Consider the following 21242-nt stretch of genomic DNA (forward strand, 5'->3'; position numbering starts at 1 on the left):
CTATCTAGAGTCAAGCGGTTTTTTCCACCCATTCACAGAGGTATAGATTCACAGATAAATAATCCCAAACTACTTGCTCGCCATATTTACACATTCCCATTAAATTAAGCATAAATAAATATATACAAACTTAACATCGTTACCCTTCCAGGTTTCTTCTCATGAAGAGTCAGTAAACTGATATTTCTCGAGTGTGGTCAGATTCTTAGTGAATAAGACAAATCCAAGAAAGGAGTATATTTTGGCATATAAAGACGGATGGTATTCATTTCACCCTTTTAAAAGAAGAATTTTATTTTTGTCCGCCTTTTTTGTTTATTTTCAGATAGTTTAGCATACATTGGCATACGAGGGAAAACGTAATTTAGGCTCTGGAGGAGCATCAGATTTTGTTTTAGTATGTTTTCTTTTCACATAATACATTAAAATTTACAAAGTATCTGATGTGATGACATTCACCAAAAAAATTGTTAAGAAAGCACTGCCCTTTTCCTTTGAGACTTCGATAAAGGGAGTCAACAATCCCTAGGTAAATTCGGACTTTCCTTTTTCATTCCACCAAGTCTGTAGAAGATGTGACCTAACTGGTGGAGACAAATCTGTTTCTTAAGAAAAAATAATAATAAATAAAGCAAGGTGTTCAAAATCCTGCATAGGTTCTTTCCGTGGATGCAAGGAAATTGGGGAGCTGCAGACTAGAAAGGGGAAAAAAAGGATCGCTAGGGCAGAGAGCTGGAAGGTAGGGAAGTGGGGTGTCGCCGAATAGGGAGGGAAGGGGACAGTAGAAGGAAAAGATGTAGGAGTCTTAAAAGGATACTTTTTAGAAGTAGCAATCTGGTGTTGAAGTCATTGATCAGGGGCGCGAGCGCAATGTCTGGTACGTCCATAGTAGGTCTTCCATAAAGACTTGTTGCATGAATATCAGATAGAGTCCAAGTATACTAACTTTAGTCCCTTCCAAAGAACTTTCCTAGGCGAGTTTTGTGACTTTGGTGCCCTTAGTCTTTTTCTAACTTCGGTTTTGGATGGGGTGGGGTGGGGGGACAGATGAGAAAACCAAATGAAATAATTGAAGAAGGTGCCCATGCTGAGTGGATTGTGTTTAAAAAGAGAGAGAAGAAAGAAAAGAAAAAAGAAAAAAAAACACCGTGACCCACATGTTTGGTTTGAAAACAAGGCTAAAAGGGGCTTGCCTGAGTTAAAAGTCAAATTTTCGCGTTAATCCTACTGTTTATTGATTTATGGGCCCACGGAAACCAAATCTTTTAATAACTCAATTACCAGATAAACGTCAGAGCTGCCTGGCCAGCAAGAAGTGTGTTTAAGTGCAAAGGAGTGGGTATGGAGGAGGTTTCCTTGGAGAGAGGTGGCGGAAGAAGCCTCCTGGAACTTGTCAGAAGTTGAAGGAATGATTGGAGGTGGGGGGAACACATAAATATTACAGCGATGGGCAATCGAGTGGGTTTTCATTTATGACACATCTTGGTTTTTAAATATCCAGACAACGACATGTCTGCTTTGACATAAGAGCTCTCTGATCTGTTGTTGTTGTTGTTGTTGTTATTGGGGGGTTTTTGGGGGGTAGGGGGCGGAGTGGAGCGACGTGATCTAAGAGGGGTAAATCCCTTAATATAGCCAAACTAGATCTCAAGGAGGATGCTCCAAATGTGGACGTCTTGTCCAAACGGGACTCAAAAGGACCCAGGAGCCTTACTCCCCTTGATAACCTGTCTGCACTTTTCGGCCTGTTACCTAGTTGAGAGAGATTTGGGTTTTCAGTCCGGTTTAGCCCTTGGGGTGAGTCTGAGAGTGGGGAGGGCGAGCTCGACCTGATTCTGTTTCCTCAACAGAACCCGGCCAGAATCGGAGACACGCTTTCAAAGGGCAGTACTGGACAGTAAGTGCAATGCGTGTCCATTACGTTTCCCTCACGTCACGCACGTGGGACAGGTTGTCCTGCAAGGAAAGGAGATGATGGTTTTTCAGTGCAGTTTATCCGGGCTAAGAGTAATCAGAACACACCTGCTTTAGCTTGCTGTCGCTACCTGACCAGAGATGCTTCTCAGCTCCTGGAATAATAAGGCTGGAGCTCATATGCTTTATAACGCCCATCCTAGGGCATTGGAATTCTCCTCAAGATACAAGCGCCATGGGCTTTATGAGTGGAACTCCTCCAGCGCAGCTCTGCCTTTTTTTTTTTTTAACCCAACAAATTTGGCTCTGAAAGGCTAGGAGAAAAACCAGGAGGAAATGTCCTTGAAGCCAGGCACCCCTCGTGAAATGAAAATGCCAATCATTTTGCATCCTATGGAGATGCCAGCTTTGGCTGCTTGAGAGGCACCTAGCTGAGGGATTCTGCACGGGAGGTGAAGGAGAGCAGCGGAAAGGGGAGGGGGGAGTGTCTGAGCAAATAACAGCATTAATGTGTATGCGATCTACTGTAAATATTCAGAAGTCAAAAACTCAAGGCCAATAACATCTGGATTTTTATCTTAGAGGAATGTTGGAAGGTGGAGGGGGAAGATGGGGAAGGGGTGCATAATAGAATAATAAAATTGCACGGGGATGTTCTCCTTGGCCTTGCTTAGGAAAGTGCGTGTGTGTGTGTTTACACTGAATTCTGAGACATACCCCCCACGGGCATTTTCTTCACTCTGCTTTTTGGGTGTGCCTGGATTCTATATCTTATTTCAAGATAATGCTCGAAATAAGACAGAGAAAGTAGCTGTTCTGCCATAAGTGAGAGATCTTAAATGCATAAAACTCTACCCACTGGGAATAGTCAAAATGTATCCAGACGGCAAAAATCAAAGCTGAAACGTATCTCCTTTCACTTTGCATTATTTTACCATCTATATGCCAAAACAAGTGCATGCCTGGGAAAAAAAAAAAGACCCTCATTCATAAAGCATCCTGTAATATAGCAAGTAATGCAGAGACACTAGTGCCTGTTTCACCCCCCCCCCCCTGCTTTTCGTGGAAAAACAAGAATCCTAGACCATCTCAATAATTTCCTCTAGAGAAGTGGAATCTACTAGAGGAAAGAATATGCCAAGAATACTGGGCTCCCCTCCCTTTCTCACCTTCCCCCAATTTCCTGTAGACTCTCCCCTTTCTCCCCTTTAATTTGGTTTCTGCATAGAATCCCAGGGCTCAGGTCACTGTTAGCAACAACCATTTTGACAGCTGTTTCCACCTCGATATCGGGTGCTTCCTAAATTATTCCCTTTGAGCTTCTTTAAAGAAGTGCACCTGCAGAATCCTGAAATTACCGGCTTTGATTAAAAAAGTATCAGAACTTTGCTTGTCTCTGTACCTTATAGATTGTGTAGAAAGCCCAAGTCCTCTTTGAAGAAGCTCATAAACCATGCTGGCACAGCTTTGGAAAACAGAAGAGAATGAAATGGTACATACCCCTCCGAAGGAATACATACTAATTAACTTATTCGTATTTTTGTTTTGTTTTCTTTTGCTACAGTTCTGAAAACCGGTACCTCACACAGATATTAGAACAAATGGGAGGTTCCTGTGCAGACGCTGGCGTTGCTGGGAAATAGAAACACTTCTTTAAGGAAATGAGGAAGCTGAAGCAGATGACTAATACAGCTTATTCGTCCTTATATTCCAGATTCCCAGGCTCTCTCCCTAGTCCCTGCCAAAGATCGCAGCGACCTCCTCTACAGCTGTTGGCCTTCCCCTTCCCAGCCCCATCAACTTCCACCTCCCCTTCGCTAATCCTAACCATCAAAGCTATGCAAGGGGAAAATGGTACCTGTGACTTAAAAACGAAGCGTCAAGTGAAAATGAAAGGTTTTAAATGCAACGCCTAAGTCCCAGACACAAACATTTCATCCCGGAAGACTTTCGTAATGGAGACAGGGAAGAAGGGAGGGAGAAGAAGAGAGAATGAATTGGGAATGAGGGAGGAGGAAAGTTCGAAGGGAGGAGAAAGGGAAAGAATTGTCTAAAAACAGTTCGTGCGTCTCAGCCAACCAGATTTCAAAGCACTGACACCACCAATGTTTATCCGATTTTCTTCCAATAAGTTACTGTTTCTCATGTTTTGTCTTATGTTTATTTTTCCAAAGAAAAAAAATCAGGGTTGTTTTTTTATTATCAGCATTACTAAGATCGAAAGAACCGATGTGGAAAATCCGAGAGGTTGTCTCCAAGTGTATCTTGAATAGACACCGAGAACCGGTAGTGTTGCTCCGTTGTGCGCCTCTGATTTTTAAAAAGTTATTTTCTTTTGTTTTTTGTTAACTTTTGTTTGTGTGTGTGCTCTACCTAATATAATTCTTCCAAAGCCAATCCAATATTTTAAAGCTAAAATTAAAATGTTTCTTTTTTCTTTTTTTATTTAAAAGATTTTTCCCTTTTCCTTTAAAAAAATCATTTTCTGTGTTTTTCCTCCTTGTCTCCAGTTTTACTACCTGGTCCTTCCCCAGATGTGTGCCTGTTAGTGGTGCTGTTGTTCAAAAACATCTTGTCCATGCCTTTGAGAGCCTCTGTCAGGTAGTTCTGCAGTGCTGTGAGGGCAGCGCAGATAGCTGGAGCCCCAAAGCCGTGGGTGATGAGGCTGAAGTGGGTCAAACAGCTCTGAATCCCGGGTTCCAAAATGGGGCTGGGCCTACTGTTTCCAATGGGTGTCCTGTCCTGGGCGAGTAGGTCTGTAAATTCTTTACACAGTTGCCTACATGGGGAGGAACAAGAACAACAGCAAAAATGATACTTTCCATCAACATCTTTTTTCCTTCCTCATTGTCACCAAAAAAAGAGGAAAAACTCAAACTCAGAGACACTTCTAGCCATGATAGAAGTAACTTAGGTGATTCTATTGTTTCTCTTTCCAATTGCTTCTGTTGCTAAGCAGCTGGGGTTGAAAAAGAAAGAGGTGGAAATTCCGTAACTGGAAGGGAGAGTACTTAAACACCAAGTTTTACTTTTCTTCTATGAGTTCTTTCCATAGTTTTTGTTTTTCTGTTTGACTCTATGGGCTCCACCTCTGGACAGTTGCATATCACCCTGACATTATTTTCAAGATTTCTTTTCTTTTCATTCTTTTCTTTTCTTTTCTTTTCTTTTTAATGTAGCACACAGAAAGACTTACAATGGGAAACAATCTTTAAGGACATCTAATTCAAGTCCCTCATTTTATAGATGAAGAAACTGAGACTGGAAAAGGGTAAGTGACAAATTCAAGGTCATACAGAAATTAAGTGGTAGAACTGAATTGCAACTTGGTCCCCTTTTTCCAAAACCCAACTTTCTTTCCTACCGTTCCTCAAAAGTGACAACCCCTTTGAGCTCTTGCCTGACTTCTTTCTTTATGAGGCCACTTTCCCAAGCTTTCTTCCCTTTTTAACCACCTTTCTAGCAAAGGCAAAAGACCCTTAAGCACTTAGTCCTTCATTCACAAGTTTGACTGAGGTATAATATAGCTTACTGCAACTCTACAAATTGCCAAGGTTCTGGCTTAACTCATGCCAGTCACTGTTTATGCCAGGAGACCAATAAGGAATGCTGATGCCATTTTAAAAAGTTTATTTGGAGAATGTGTGAAAGAGGAGGATACTATTTTTAAGATATTTGATACCATTTCTAGTTGAGGTACTAATTGGGTGTTCACTGGAAAATAAGGGTTACAGCAGTAATTAAAAACCTGAACAATGGAAGGTTAGGAAAACAAGTGGGGAATAAGTGGATGTAAAAAAAAATAACACTCAAAATATTTATGATTAAGAGAAAACATCCAGCTTGGAATTATTGTATGCATAACTATTTATGAATTGTGTTGGTTTTAGTTCCTATAACAGGAAAATATAATGAAGCAACAATCCATATCCACTAGGAAGACAGCCTTTAAAAAGTGTATCTTATACTATGCCCTGAAGGGAAAAAAACCCCACACAACTTTATTTTGATTGGTTGGGTAAAGGCACAGAATTCCAGGGATGCCATCCCTTCAGGAGAAACAAATTCTTCTCTTTTTTTTTTTAAGTATTTCAATGGGGAATACCCCATCTGACAGTAAAGAATCTTGAGGGTGCAGTGGAATAAAAAGGCCTATCTTCTGTATCAGAACCTCAAATCTTAGCAGACTTTGCAGACTTAAATCAATACTTCACTTACATTGGGCAGGAAAGAGAGACCCAGTGCAGATTTCAGAAAGAAGGTGCTAAAATGCAATATGTTTTTTGCCTTTATAACATCTCTGCTATACACTTGTCCCTTCAGGGTAGCTGACCAGGAAAACGTGCTTGCCTTTGGGGCATTTTCTCCTTACTTTGAAGAAGGGAAAAATGCATTAGCACTCTCCCTCTTCCCTTTTCTTCTCCCATTTACCCCAGTTTTCAGAGACCCTTTCTACCATAGCTGTGAGTGAGAAATAGGCACTGTGTTAAATCTAAGATACCCCCACCACTACCACCAAGGGGTGAGGAAGATCATTAGCACAGAAATGCTGCAAAAAAGAGAAATCAAGGCAGCCCCAATCCTTTCCCAGGACAAAGACTGAAAAAAAAAAGACGTTGGGAGAGCCCAAGGACCGTACTCCGTTTAAAATGATGTCATTAAAAACATCAGTTTTACTACATTAGAAAAATAATGTATTTCACAGTTTCCTGACATCTATTTCCCTTTTCAATGTTGACCCCTTCTCTCATCTCTCAGGACCTTTCCCCTTCCCTACAAAGCATCAAATTCAAGAGGTCCACAGTCTTAGGATTCCAAAAGAAGAGAAGTCCCTTCCCCCAGTGAAACAGGGGAAGATCGATTTGGTAAAGAGAATGAGAAAGATGTCTACAATTTCAAGGGGAATTGGCCCTTCAGATGCAAAACTGGCCCAAAGTTGTAGGGAATCCCTGACAAGCTTTGATGGGGGAAATGGTTACAGTCTTTCCTTGAGTTCTGTTACATTACCAAAGTGCCAAAAAGGAAACTTTGAATTTGGAAGAACAAATGGTAGAGTCAAACATTTTAAATCTTCAAAGCCCAAACCAGGGTCTGTAAGCAATTAAAGTTCTGGGACATTAATATCTTTTGACCCTGTGGAAAGGGGCAATCAAATTCAAATCACGTCTAGAAAACATCTGGACAAATTTGAGCAAATGATTTTTCAGCCTTCCATATATTTCTTTAAATTACGCTGTCAACGGAGCAAACCGCGTCCTAGAGCACTAAATAAATGATCGCTGTTTGGGCCGTGCCTGCAAGATAAACGTGCGAGAACATGCAGAGCTGCACCACTGAAGGCCTAAGCCGACCATAAAACACCAAACAATATGACACAGAAGCCAAAGACAGGAGTAAATCAAATAAATAGAAAACCCACTGTAAAAGTTCAAATGAGCTATAGAGCTAAATTTAGCAATAGATTTACTATTTTCCCCTCTGGAGTTGTAGTAAATTTTACAAGTCTGTAGAAGATGACAAACAGTAACATTGGAAACATAGTAATTATAGATGGGTGTTATGTATAGATACACATGTATATCATATACATATCATGCATATATCCACATGTGTTTATTTGTATGTTACAGTGTAGTGTAGAGAGAACTACAGATAAAAAGGCGTGCAGAAATCCACATATAGAAATCTGAGGAAGACCATGGATACAAGCAAGCACATATTCAGTCTTTCTTAAAACCCCAGTGATGCTTGGGAGATGAATTCAGGGTACTCTAAGTCAGTCTCACACATACACCAGAGATATACACTGAAAAGGGAGAGGGATTGGGAAAGAAGGAAGGAAGGAAGGAAGGAAGGAAGGAAGGAAGGAAGGAAGGAAGGAAGGAAGGAAGGAAGGAAGGAAGGAAAAAGGGGTGAGAGAAAGGGAAAGTGTTAACAAAACCAATATTTATATATTGCTTAAAAGTTTGCAAAACAAATTTCCAGAAATTATCTCATCATCTCACAACAATCCTTTGAAGTAGGTACTATAGATATTTCGTGCAAAAAGTCCTAGATTTGGGTTTGAATTCTGGCTCTTTTTTGTATTCTATAATACTGAGCAAGTCACTTATCCACTCGGAACCTCAGTTTCTGCAGCTGCCAAATGAGAAGGCTGGGCTAGATGAAGGCTGAGGTCCCTTCCAGCTCTTGATCCATGATATTATCACCACCACCAGGCTCAGAAAGGATAAGTGTCTTTTCCATATCTACACAGTTAGAGAGGGAAGGAAGGAAGGAAGGAAGGAAGGAAGGAAGGAAGGAAGGAAGGAAGGAAGGAAGGAAGGAAGAGAGGGAGGGAGGGAGGGAGGGAGGAAAAATGGATCCCATGGGGCTGGTACCGTTAGTCATTTTCACCTTGCCCTACCTCCAAACCAGCATCCCAGGGAGACACGGAGATACAAGGCCTACGTACAAAGAGATGGAACTAAAGAGCTTTCCGGGAAAAAATTCCCCCACTGACTGCTCTGAGATTAAGTGGGTCAAAAAGGCAGAACCGTCAGGTCCCCTATGGCTTCAGCTAAAAAGGCTGAAGGGTAAGAGGCTGCGACCAGAGAAGACTGGGGAACAATGACACTCACTTTGTAGCCAGGAGCATATTCTTTCGGGAGTGCAGATCACTGGGATCGGTGTGCTGCCGGTTTAGATATTCCGAAACAGCTTTGGCGGGAAATTCAGTTTCGCAAATGTACCCAAAGTCCCGAGCTAAATGAACAGCTTCTCCTGAAAAGACAACCATAGAAGCCACGATCAACATGGGATCCTAAACGTGCCCAAGGGGATAGCAGAGATCAGCAATTTTCCCTCCCTACTCTGTAGGGACATAGGAGAGGGAGGAGGCTAGCTGCGGTTTTTTTTTTGGGGGGGGAGCGAATGAAAGGCTAGCACCTCTTTTCTTAAATCAAAGCGGAAAGATCAGTGTTTCTGCCCCCACCCCACCCCAAGGCCAGCTTCTGAACGTCTTTTCAGCCTGAACTTGAGCCTGGTCTTGTGTAAATAGTCAGTCAGGGTCCCTGGTATCCCAACTTCTGTCTTAAGGAGGTAGCAAGTTATATTCAGAAACTGCCTCTACAAGAGAGCTAAAAAGCCTGACTGCCCAACCAGATTCTCTCTCCCTCTTGTTTCTTCAGTCCCTTTCCCTCCCCGTTTCCAAAGCATGACCAATCCCCCTTTTAAAAATCCAAGTGTCACTATATTCCTCTCCCTCTCACCACACTGGAAAAAACATCAGGTGGCCAAAGATAATACATACATACACACATACATACATATATGCATGCATGCATTCATGAAAGAAATAATTATTCCAAATTTAATTCTAATTGTCACTTCCCCTGCTAGTCAGGTTTCAGGTTTCTACCCTCCAGAGGTTTGTGTCATCAAACTCCTACTGATGTACTTTCTGCCACCAGAAGACGGGGAGCTGGAGAAAACTAAGGCTCTAGGGGGGATTCCAGCAGCTTTTTTTTTTTTGCAGCCCCTTTAGAATAAAGCATTAAAAAAAACTCTTTAAAGCACCGCCCTAGGTGCTCTGGGAGAAGATTCAGAACATGCAAAACAGATATGTCTAATAATTTCACAACCACATCATTTTGAATGAGAGTGACTTACTTTTAAACGTCACTTAAAGGGACTATTAAAGGGAGTTCCCCTAATAGACTAACAGATTAATCAACTTGAAAACTGCTAACCAAGTGCTGGCATTTCAATGGACTTCCGGTTCCTCTCCACTGGGAACCTCACTTCTAAATGTTATATTGATGTCACCTTGATCTTTTCTTCCTTCCTTCCTTCCTTCCTTCCTTCCTTCCTTCCTTCCTTCCTTCCTTCCTTCCTTCCTTCCTTCCTTCCTTCTTTCCTTCCTTCCTTCCTTCCTTCCTTCCTTCCTTCCTTCCTTCCTTCCTTCCAACAATGGATGTACTAAGTCATGCCTGAACTTGAAAGAAATATCTGGTTTATTCACAATCCATAGTATTATCGAGATAGGCCCATAAATACTCTGGCAATTGTCCAAATGCAGCCTTTGGCACAGGTAACACTTTCAATGAGACATTAAAATACCCACTGCTTTCAACATCTGTGTGAGCAGTTCTTAATTATTGCAGATATAATGTCATAATAACCCAAACCTCCATTTTTGTTCCATTCATCCAAACCCCGAAATTGGTGTGACTATAAAGTAATGAGACTGAATCCACAGGGAACAGTTCAAGGCCATCAAGCTTGTCATTTTGCTATTGCAAAACCTATATAACAAAGTGTGTATCAGACTGCACAACTGTTTCCTGCTAGGACCATTTCCTATCTAGCCATTCTTTGTCCACGGATAGAATTTTGTACTTATTCCAGTCCTTTTGGACTGTGAAGACAGTCTTACTTATTGCACAACATAAGCAGGCTACAGCCCAACTAAGGAGTGAATCAGAACGCATGTAATTATGGCTAGTGAATAAGCAATGGATGGCTCCTCATAGAGTATTATTGGCCCCTTCTGCATTTTATTCTGGATGCAAAAGGAATCGTGAACATGATTAAATTATATTTCAGAAGTAATATGCTCAAGGTCATCTGCATGTGCAACGACAGCAGGAGTGACATAATAATTCCTAAACTTCCCATTTTATAAGTAAATAATAAGTTTTGTTTTGTTTTCCCCAAATTTTTCTGAAGGCTGCTTGGTGACTACATCAAATAGAGGCTACATATGGCTACATATTGAGCTTCCTTCATGGGATGGGAGATAGAACTGGATGACCTCCGAGGTCTCTTTCAGATCTAAATTCTCCGATTATTCTAGTTGAAAAGTACTATTTCAGTCTCTTCTATGAAAAACTGCCTGCACCCTCTCGGCCATTATTAAAGCATCTTTGCAGTTTCATCTAATCTGATGCTTGATTTATAGAGGCACAAAAATTGCAATGATTTCCAGTTAATCACGAAACACGTAAAATGTCAGCCTACAACCTAAACAGTTAAGATCAGCCAGTCTGTAAAACGAACTGCAATTCTCTGCTTACCTTCCACCAGGGAGGTGAGTAAAGTGACATTTGCGGCTTTGCGCCTGCCCGCGGGTAAATTCAAACCGATTTTTTCTAGCCTTTCTCTCAAAGATCTCCCCCCATTTTTCGATTTGGCTCTGAAATTGCAAGAATTAACATTCTGATTAACCTCACAGTGTTCCTGAAACAAAGTTTAGACTTAGCAATCTAAAGACCACTGGAGCTTGAAGAGGTTTTAACTTGAGGTTAGCACATTTTTTCCCCTTTCCTTTTGGTTGTTTGCTGATAGTTTGCTGAGGTTTGCTTAATTTCTGCAATATAGGACATTTTAAAAATTGAGTAGTTTTCTTTTATCTCCGGAGAACAAATGATACCAGATGGGAATCATTAGTGTGTAGGTACTAATATAAGTCCAGAGAAGGTAAAACTTGCATGCGTGCACACACAGAGACACACACACACACACACACACACAGAGTTATTTTCTTTTAGATAAGTCGCTAAAGCGGGAAATATACAGATAGTATTTAAGGCAGAGCTCCTGAGCCTTTACCACCTACCTGTCCATTCTCTTTTATTATAAAGTCCCATTCCCCTGTGAAGGAAGCAAGGGAGATATACTGTCTAGATAAAGTAGTGTATTTACTGTAGTAACAAGTGACCAAATCAAGGAAAAGAAGGGGCAGGTTTACTAGAGAATGAGTAGAGTAAATGGCAGGCTTATCATCATATCTATCTATATGCACACATGTTATACATGTATGTACATGTGTTGGTTGGGTGGATGAAGGATTGAGAAACTAAAACTTTTAAAGGAATTCCTAAACTCAGTTGCTGGGAAGATCTCCATATTTCCATTACACTTGAATCAAAGAGAACTGAGAGTAAAAGGGACAATAAAGCATTCACCAATAGGAAGACCATGGTACTGTGCCTAGTCATTGACAGAGCCCTAAGAAACCAAATCTACCCAATTCTCTCTTCTCTTCATTATGGACAGAAATGGACAGAGCCTCCTTAGCCCCCAAGGCTGTTAGTGGAAGGCTTTTTTTCATTAAATATTTTTTCAAAGGGGAACTCTGATGATCTGACTGTGAAAAAACCACCAGAGAAAAAGCCTCATTTGTCACTGTTGAGGGACAATGGATGTGTAAGCAATCCCCCTTAGGATTCTTCAAAACTTAAATTAAATGACATCTCTACACCCGATTTTCAGTGAGAATCCTTGAGGTTGTTCCACTTCTTTCTAAGTAAGAAGTGATCCAAAGAACGCCAGGAAGTAACTTATAGAGAGGAACAGTTAATTCCTCCTCCGCCCCCCCCCCCAAAAAGCACATTGAATGTATTCGGGGGAGTCATGGGTGAAAGAGAAGAAACAGGATATTGTCCAGGCACCTGCTAAAGAGGACAGAAAAAGAAAGGCAGAGAAAAAAATCATAGAGAAAGCGAAGGGAATAAAAGAGCACCCTTGCAGTGCTGTGGTCTGATTGCTTTAATTTGAGAACATCTCGTTGTTCTGTGCTCTCCTCTCTCTCTCTCTCTCTCTCTCTCTCTCTCTCTCTCTCTCTCTCTCTCTCTCTCTCTCTCTCTCTCTCTCTCTCTCTGTGTGTGTGTGTGTGTGTGTGTGTGTGTGTGTGTGTTGGGTTCCTGAGCACGTGCTTGCCTTGGGTTCACCAGTTACGTCCTGATACCTAGAATTCATTTTCTTGTTTGCTGAAGACATCATTTAGTCTTTGCCTTCCATGCCCCCCTCCCCAACCGCAAGCAAAAATAACACATTGTCTGCCAATTTCTTCTGCAGGGTAATGGCACAATTGGAGGTGCATGTCGGGAGAACACATTGGCTATTGAGGAGTTTTACCTTCGCAGGACTCCTCCAAGGAGAGAAGCGTTCAGGCATTCAGGAGGGGAGAGTCGTCTTTGAACTTCCCCTACGGTCACTTTGTACTTTGAGGTTGAACTGAGCAGGGACAAACGTCCAGGAACAGAACAAAACACCTCGCCTGTATTAACCGACATCCTCCCAGGAAGCCATCTTTATTCATCATCAGAGAAGTCACAGATTTGGGAGGAACAGGAACTGAAAAAAAAAATAAATCATATAATAAAGGTGGCCAAGAAATTGAAATCTATCTTTGTGATATTGTGCCCAGGTTACAGGATAACATCCCCCCCCCACCTTCCTCTAGCAAACTAGGTGAAAGAAGCAGAAAATTGTAGCCTTGTCTGTTAGTTTGGCACATCAGCTCTGAAGAGTAAAAATCAAATGGGCAGACAACAGTCTACATAAAAGTCACCGAAATCCAAATGGACTAAGGTATTATTTTGCATTGATTCTGCTCATTTCATCTCCACTCTGACCTTATTTATGAAGGAAACAGTTACTGGAGGTATTTTTCCATGAGAGTGAAATAAAAAGGATGGACTAATTCTCTTCGAGAGAATCCACATTTGTAGCCAATTCGATTCTTCTTTACTACGGTTCTGAACTAGAATAGAGAGAGAAGGGACTGTGGCTATGGGGCCCATCACCTCAGGATGCAAGCACCCTTGTTGCAAAGCTTATTTGGGAATTTGGGTTTGGATAAAAAGAACTTTAAAGATTATTTAAAGTAGAGATTTAAAAAATGGCAGCTCTAGAAACAAATACAGATGATTTAAATTCTAAGTGAAAACAGTTCCCCTGGTGACATGGATTATATTTAAAAATTAATCTAAATGACTAGCTCATAATTGTTTGGAGGAGTTAGAATTTACAACAGGTGCTCCAATCAGCCAATCAATTTCCTTTTATATGTTGTGAGGGGGTGGCCTTCCTGAGGTTACTTCCTTGTGGCAAGAAATTGATAACAAATAGTACTCCAGGTGTGGTTTTTGCAAAATTAATATGACCTGACAGCTATTTGCCACTGCAACTAAAGTGTATTCCACCTCTCCAGGCTGATTTTTTAATCGAATTTTTATTTTCTTGCTTTCTAAGCAAGATTGGTGGTAAATGATAGGGAAGGGAAAGGAAGAGAAGATAAGAACTTTAAGTTGTAATGATCAAGCAAGCAACATAATCAGACTTCCTGCTCCCAGAAACTTATAATTGCTGGTCCCCATCCTTTTTTGCATGCTGTTAAGGTGACTAGGTAGACATCTTCTCTCAGGTGATGTGTTTAGGTAATGCTCAATTTAGGGTGACCCCAACACTTCCAATCTAGGTGGAGAAGTGGTCTTCTTCCCCTGAAATTTAGGACCTGAGTAATACCCTAACCTCACCCTGTTGTTCCACATTGTCAATCTCTTTATGCCACCTGGATCTAAGAATCCTAATATGTTATGCCATCTGACAATTTCGTAATTTCAGTTTCACGAACTAGGTACGGCAGAACTTTACCATTGTTACAGCTTACTGCTCACTACCACAGAACTTCGCAATCAGAACCTTGTGACAGCCTAGAATCTCCTTAAAAGACATCCCAAAATTAGAAGTATATTGCCTCCTGCAAATCTATTTAGTCTCTGCTCTACAGAGCCTAGACCAACTATGAGGATGAGCTTTGAAAGTCAAAAACTAGTTGTAAGAGCCACAGAGACTTTTCAGGGCCCCAAGTCTTATGTATATTTTAAGAGAAGTTTTTCTCCTTTGTCTTCTCACTCCCACCCCCATCTCCACTAAAGTTAGTCCAGAGAGAACACTCCATCTCAATTGTTTGAAAAAGAGAAAAAAGAAAGAAAGAAAGAAAGAAAGAAAGAAAGAAAGAAAGAAAGAAAGAAAGAAAGAAAGAAAGAAAGAAAGAAAGAAAGAAAGAAAGAAAGAAAGAAAGAAAGAAAGCAGATAGGATTCACCAACGCTTGACTTTCTAAGTGGATACTGAAAGGCTTGTCTTCAGTCTAGGATCCCTCACCTTTCTCTCAGTAGTGAATATTTTCATCTGAGAATGGCCCAATGAAAACACTCATGGGGTTGAAAATGAAATTTGAAATTTAAAGTGACCCAAGTTAAAGTCACTCTGTTTATTTAAAGACTCTGTTAGGCATGGCCTATCTTTCTATTCTTCCACCTAACAAAGCCAACAAACTTTAATATACTTCTATTTGGACAGCAGCACCTATTTTGATACATCAGAGAGACACATGGCCTGTGAATTCCCCAAGGCAACACAAACAAGTGCTCTAGAATATTTGAAAGGTGCATTAGGTAAGCCTGGAAGAAATATTCAGTCTTATAATTTATCAGCATCGTTTTCTCTTCCCTTTGGTACACTCAATATTTTTGAAATTTCTAAATACAACTTTTGAAATTTCCAAACTTAATGTGATGTAACAAATAGATGGAATAAATCTTATTTTTGGCTTAATGCAATTTTCCATCATCTTCAATTGAAATAAAATTGGAGAAATGTGGACTTTTAATATCCCACCTCCCCTGTTATGGTACTTCTCCCCCCACCCCAAGTTCATGTCTTGCTTTCCACAGGACGTGAACTAAAATTCATTGAGATATCTTAAAATCCCCTGAGACATATGATATCACATTTGGGAAGTTCCAGAGACACAGTCTCTTGAAAAACCATACCTCTGGAGACATTTATAAGCTTCCCTCTAATTTAGCTATTGTTAATTACCTGATTTACCTGACAAGAGTCAGTTCCTTTGGGGAATATATTTCACTACCTCCCACGTGTGCACAAGAAGGTATGTGTGCATCTATGCATATATATTAGCACTTAAATACTACTGATCTAATCAGCCATCAAAAGTGCCTGAAGAATGGAGTGGCTTCATTTACCTAGAAACATTTATGTATGTACTTATGCACGTCCGTATGTATATTTTGTTGTGATTTTTTGTTCTGCTTCTAGTTTCCAATTTGTTTCAAGTGTCAAAATAATTTCCTCTAACCCTCATACAGAGCACCAAACTTCTTTCTCGATTTTAACCCTTTCTGTTGAATGTGACTTCTCTTCCATTTCCCTAGAGCATTCTTTCCTATTCCAAATTCTCTCCTCCATTATCACCTGCCTACACCCCAGCCCACTTTGCTTAAGCCTGATTAACCTAATATTTTATTCTCTTTGTCTTTCTCCTTCCGTTTCCCCTCAGCTTATCAATAAACCGACAGAGCAACAGTGCCCGGTTGATTTGTTAGTAATTATGAGCATACTGTTCTAGCGCACGAATCTCTAGATGAGTGAGATAGGTTTAAAACGACAGCAGGAAATGGTAAAGAAATGGAGCATAGCAAAACTCAGCGTGAAGCTTTCAATTCTTTACATGTTTACAATTTTCTGTGCATACATTAAAGTTGAGTGGTTTCCCCGCCCCTAGTTCTCTATTGGGTTGAACTGGCAGCTTCAAGATTAAGAAAATACAAAAACTCATTTAATCTAACCCTTTCTCTCCAATAAGAAGGGGGTGGGGAGAAACGTTCATTAAACAGTCAATATTTCATTACAGTGACCAAAGCTTTATTTAAGAGGAAGAGGGGAAAATCAAAGGAAAATATTACTTTAATGAACTACATAAAACTATTAATATTATAACTGTTACTTTTCATAAACTTAGCACAGTGCCTGGCATATAGTGAGGGCTTAATAAATGTTGATTACTTGGAATCTTTACTTTGGGTTCCTCTGGATGACAGAGAAGTCTGAACTCATTCTAATTGTTCCTTGTATTCGTTTAATACCAGAGGTGGGAGAGTAAGATGTATTAGAATGGAATGTTGTAAGTCCCCTGGCAAGAGAAAAGTCACCTGAAAGAAATCTTCGCGATTAAAAATAAAATGGACATGTCTCTCTGGAGGTTTCCCAAAGATTCAACCCCTCTCTGAAATGGTTACTTAAATCCTAGGTCCCTCATTTTCCTGCATCCTAACCACCTCCTGTTCCACCGTAGGACAAAAGTGTACTCTGCTTCGCTGGTACTTGAAAGGATCTTTGCCCAAAGGGGACAGCTTACTTTCGGGAGAAAATCAGGCCCCCAGAAGGAAACCTGATGCATAAGTCACATTTCACACTACAGGTATCTGTGATTTTATTACTCGGGTGGCTGTAATACGATCTTTTTTTTTTTTTTGTACTTCGAATGTGGTTATTGCGGTCCATTTTAGCAGTGGAAAAAACTATGGGGTTGGCATGTGTGTGGTAACTTTCGAAGTGATTGGACACTTGCAAAAGCATCGACGGACTTCTGGTGCTTTCACCTTTATGTAAAATAAAGTGCTTTCCCATAACCATGCAAAAATACGTTAGGCTTCTTTAGTGCTTTACTTTTTGCAAATCACTTTCACACCATATCTCATTTGCTGTCTACCACACCACCCTGTGAATCAGGCAGGGAAAATGGAACTTGATCCCTTTACTCTAGAAGGAATATAACTTCAGAGAATATTAAGTGACTTGCCCAAGGTCACAAAACTAGTCAGAGGAAGTGGCAGAATTAGAACGTAGGTCTTCATCGTCATAAACCCAATTCAGTGCGCTTCTACTACACTTTGTTTTTTTCTGCTAAAGAAAAAGACACAACAATTTTATGGGGAGGGGGGAGAAATTATGGATGCTTTTCAGCGGGAAAAAAATGAAGAGAAAGATTGAAAAGAAACCAAGAAAATAAAAACCGAAATAGATAGGTGACTACGAGCCATTGCAACAATATATGAACTTTGGACTTAAACCACGTCACAATTTCCAGGGTGTCATATGACATGTTTCTGAGGTCCGGTGTGTCAAACAATTGTCTTTTGGGTTCTGAATACTGGTAATATTTTAAAAGGAGAGTTGAGCTTTTGGGGAACGTGTTATGATAATGGTGATTATTTCCATAAGCAGGGCTCCCCCCACCTTCCTGATCTTAATGGAACTAAGAGTTAAGAATGATTTTTTAATGTCTCGTTGGATTTTTAGACTGTTAATGTACCGCATCCTTCTCATTATTACTTTATTGATTGCTCATTGACCAGCCCCCTTCAAATCGTATTAACCACCCTCTGCCAGTTTAGATTAGGAGAGTTTAAAAAGCACCTTTCATTATCGCCCCCCCACCCCCACCCCACAATGGAGTTCAGACTTGGCAGCTTAATGTTAGCTCTAATGGGGCAGCTCAGAGATGAGGGGCCACGGTCCCTGCCTATTGCATTAATAGCTCAAAGGGGGCTAATACAGAAAATTAGCCTTAAACGAGCTCTGGAGATCTTCAAATGAAAGAGCCATTTATCACGCTGGCTACCTTCACTCCACTCGTTTGCTCTCTCTACTGGGAACAACTCATTTCCTCTTAACTAAATTACTTCAGAAATGTCAACTAAGCCCAGATAGCAAACATAACAAGAGAACAAGCCTAGAATCTATGTTAGGACATCAACAGAAATGATAGATTGAATAGGTTAATTTTCCCCAAAAGGTTTTGTTCTTTTTAAAATTACCATTATTCTAGGAAGAAAGAATGTGTGCAAAATACCCAGGTTCATTAGGATCCAATCTCCTGTGATTTCCTAAACACAGAATCCTCGAAGACACCCAGTCTTTGGATAAGCTCTTTACCTTCTGTTTCATGAGCTAAACTATTCATGGAAACCTCCATGAATTAGAAAACACATTAAACAACTCTGACTGACCAATCATTTAAATTTAGTCTACCCAATTCAGAAACCCACCTTTCTCACCCCCTGTATTGCACAATTAACCTGGTGGACACATTCCTATTAAAAGTTATGGTGTGGGGAGTCAGAGATGTGGGAGAGAAGAAAGGAGTGGATGAAGAATGGAGTGAAGAGTAATAAAATCTTAAACTGAGTGTTAAGTGGTTGTTTAATTCTTTTACCATGAATGTAAGATTAAAAAAAAAAAACTTAGCTTTTCTTCATGGGATCTTCTCTGCACTTAGTATGATATAGTATTTATTAAATTATGTAAACAATACTTGACAGCAGTTTATGTACACTTTTTCACAAATAAATTTAAATTTTAAATTTTGGATTGTAATGACATATGATTATTTTGTTTTCTGACAGAAAGTTAAACACAAAACTTTTTAGTATAAAAATTGTGCCAGTTTAAAAGAGCCAGCAACTGTAAAGCAATATTTTAAAAGGTATCCTTAATTCTCCCTATTCATTAAGGCCTTTATATTTACACACATGCTTTATTAATGTATACATACATATATAGATGAAAACAATATGTCATGATATATAGCTTCTGCTACATTCAACTGTAAACTTTAATTCTAAATATTTTCAAAGACTGTATATTATTACCATTTCTTGTTATTCATGTTTTATATGCCCTTCGTAGATTCCACATGCTATAACTATGCTAGAGTAATGCCAAACGTGCCTGTAGCCAAAGTACATAGAAAGTGTTCTTTCCTTACACACACACATACACACACACACACACACACACACACACACACACACACACACACACATCCTAGCCCAAATCAAACAAAAGCAAGTCTATGGGAAAGACTGTACCCTTGCTACCATGGATATGAGTTTCAAATGAAGAAAACTCCCTCCACAAATCACTCAGCAATTAACCAAAGGGAAAACCCAAGAGACAACGATGTAGATTTGCTATCAAAGAAGAGGGCATGCTTCACAAAAACTGCAGCATCCCAAGTCTGAGCATCCAGGCTGAAAAACATGCAGACTTAAAAGCAAGCCAGCCAAAAGAAAACCGAAGTAACTAAATGGGGGCAAGAAGCAAAATTTAACCAGCACTTCACGTAAACAGTTTTCTACCCAATTCTGACATTCCACATCATGATTCTAAAACCAAATGCCAACATGTCCTCATTCCAACATTTCCTCATTTCATTCTAGAGCAGTTGTTTTTCCCCAAAGCTAGGAGATAGGCCATCCTAAAAGAAAAAGAAAATTTGGAATACATCACTCCATCTTGAATCTGTATTCCACAACCCTTTGAATGTTTTGGCCTTTTGGAACATTTTATAGTTTCCCAGAGAATCCTTTCTTGTAAAGACTCTGTGAATTTCATTTGGATCAAATGAATACTAAACTACTGAGACCAGGCGTTGTTGACATTAAGCATAAGTACAGACATTCTCCAGGCACTGCTAAAGAACATCCTACAGCATTTAACACTGTATCTTGGAATAGCAGTCCTTTTGATAATTAAAGATCTCACTGTTAACACATTTGGGTTTCTAAATTTGTGGTGAGTGGCATTAGAATATTTCTGCAGCACACTCAGCATTCTCCCAGTGACTGTCAGAGGAAGAGAGAGAGAGAGAGAGAGAGAGAGAGAGAGAGAGAGAGAGAGAGAGAGAGAGAGAGAGAGAGAGAGAGAGAGAGAGAGAAAAGCAGCTGCAATACGCCCGAAATGAGTTATTGTAATTACATTTAATTAGTTTAATTAGTTAATTATTTTGCTTACAGCTGTACGAGAGACTGCAAACATTTGTTAATATCACATGCCCTTTAACAGTATGGGGTGATTCTGCAGTCACATTAAATCATATATGCATATGTATGTATAAAGATTTTAAAGTATGCATTGACTGCTTCTTAGGATATGTGTTTAGCAAACAAATTTGGTGCAATAGAAAAATAATAACCCATAGTGGAATCTTCACCTCCCTAAAATTCTAAGTTGAGATCAAGAATTACAAAGGAGTAAAAAGAGAAAATATAAGCTATTCCAGTGCTGCCTCTGCAAACTCCAATTATTGCATATTTTTCAAATAAGGATATCCTAACTAGACACAAATCCTAATTGTGAGTTCAACTGCAAGAACATATTTAAGGTTCTTTTCATTCTCTTTAGATGAATATATGACCAGGAAAATGACAACAGTATTTTTTCCTTCCCCCTCCCTTTTTCTTCCTTTCCTCCCTTCAAACTTCTCCCCCTTCCAACCCAATTTCCGCTTCCACACAGTCAGTCAAGTCAATCACTAGGGCCATATCGTTTTTGACATAGATTTATGTCTCATAGGATAAAGAATTTCCTCAAAGTGAAAACATATTATAAAGTCATTAATACACAATATAAGTTGGTCTGCTTTGGGGAGATAATCCATACCTTTTTTAATGACAGACTGGTCCAATAGATTCATGCCGCTGTTATTGGCATCTTCAACTGACTGTGAATATAAAAACATCACTATTCAAATTGACTGGATATTAAAGAATCACACACATAAATCATGTCATTCCAAACTAGAGTTTCTGTTATTTCCATTTATATTAATTCACAAAGGGAGGTGGTTTATTATTATTATTATTATTATTATTGCCCCCAAATTGACATGGAAATGAAATTCACCCAAAAGATA

General features: G+C 39.8%; 1 protein-coding gene across 1 annotated transcript in view; it reads right to left on the reverse strand.

Moving 5' to 3' along the window:
- Positions 1-3362: 3362 nt before the first annotated feature.
- Positions 3363-21242, reverse strand: part of TFAP2B (transcription factor AP-2 beta) — a 28804-nt gene continuing 10924 nt past the window's right edge. The window contains 6 exon segments of the mRNA XM_020993966.2: positions 3363-4693; positions 8535-8676; positions 10971-11089; positions 12814-12965; positions 12968-13032; positions 20990-21050. Of these exon segments, the coding sequence (XP_020849625.1) occupies positions 4393-4693; positions 8535-8676; positions 10971-11089; positions 12814-12965; positions 12968-13032; positions 20990-21050 (840 nt within the window). The 3' untranslated portion in view covers positions 3363-4392.

Source organism: Phascolarctos cinereus, unplaced genomic scaffold, assembly GCF_003287225.1.
Source record: "Phascolarctos cinereus isolate Bilbo 61053 unplaced genomic scaffold, phaCin_HiC Scaffold_5;HRSCAF=322, whole genome shotgun sequence".
Lineage (NCBI taxonomy): Eukaryota > Metazoa > Chordata > Mammalia > Diprotodontia > Phascolarctidae > Phascolarctos > Phascolarctos cinereus.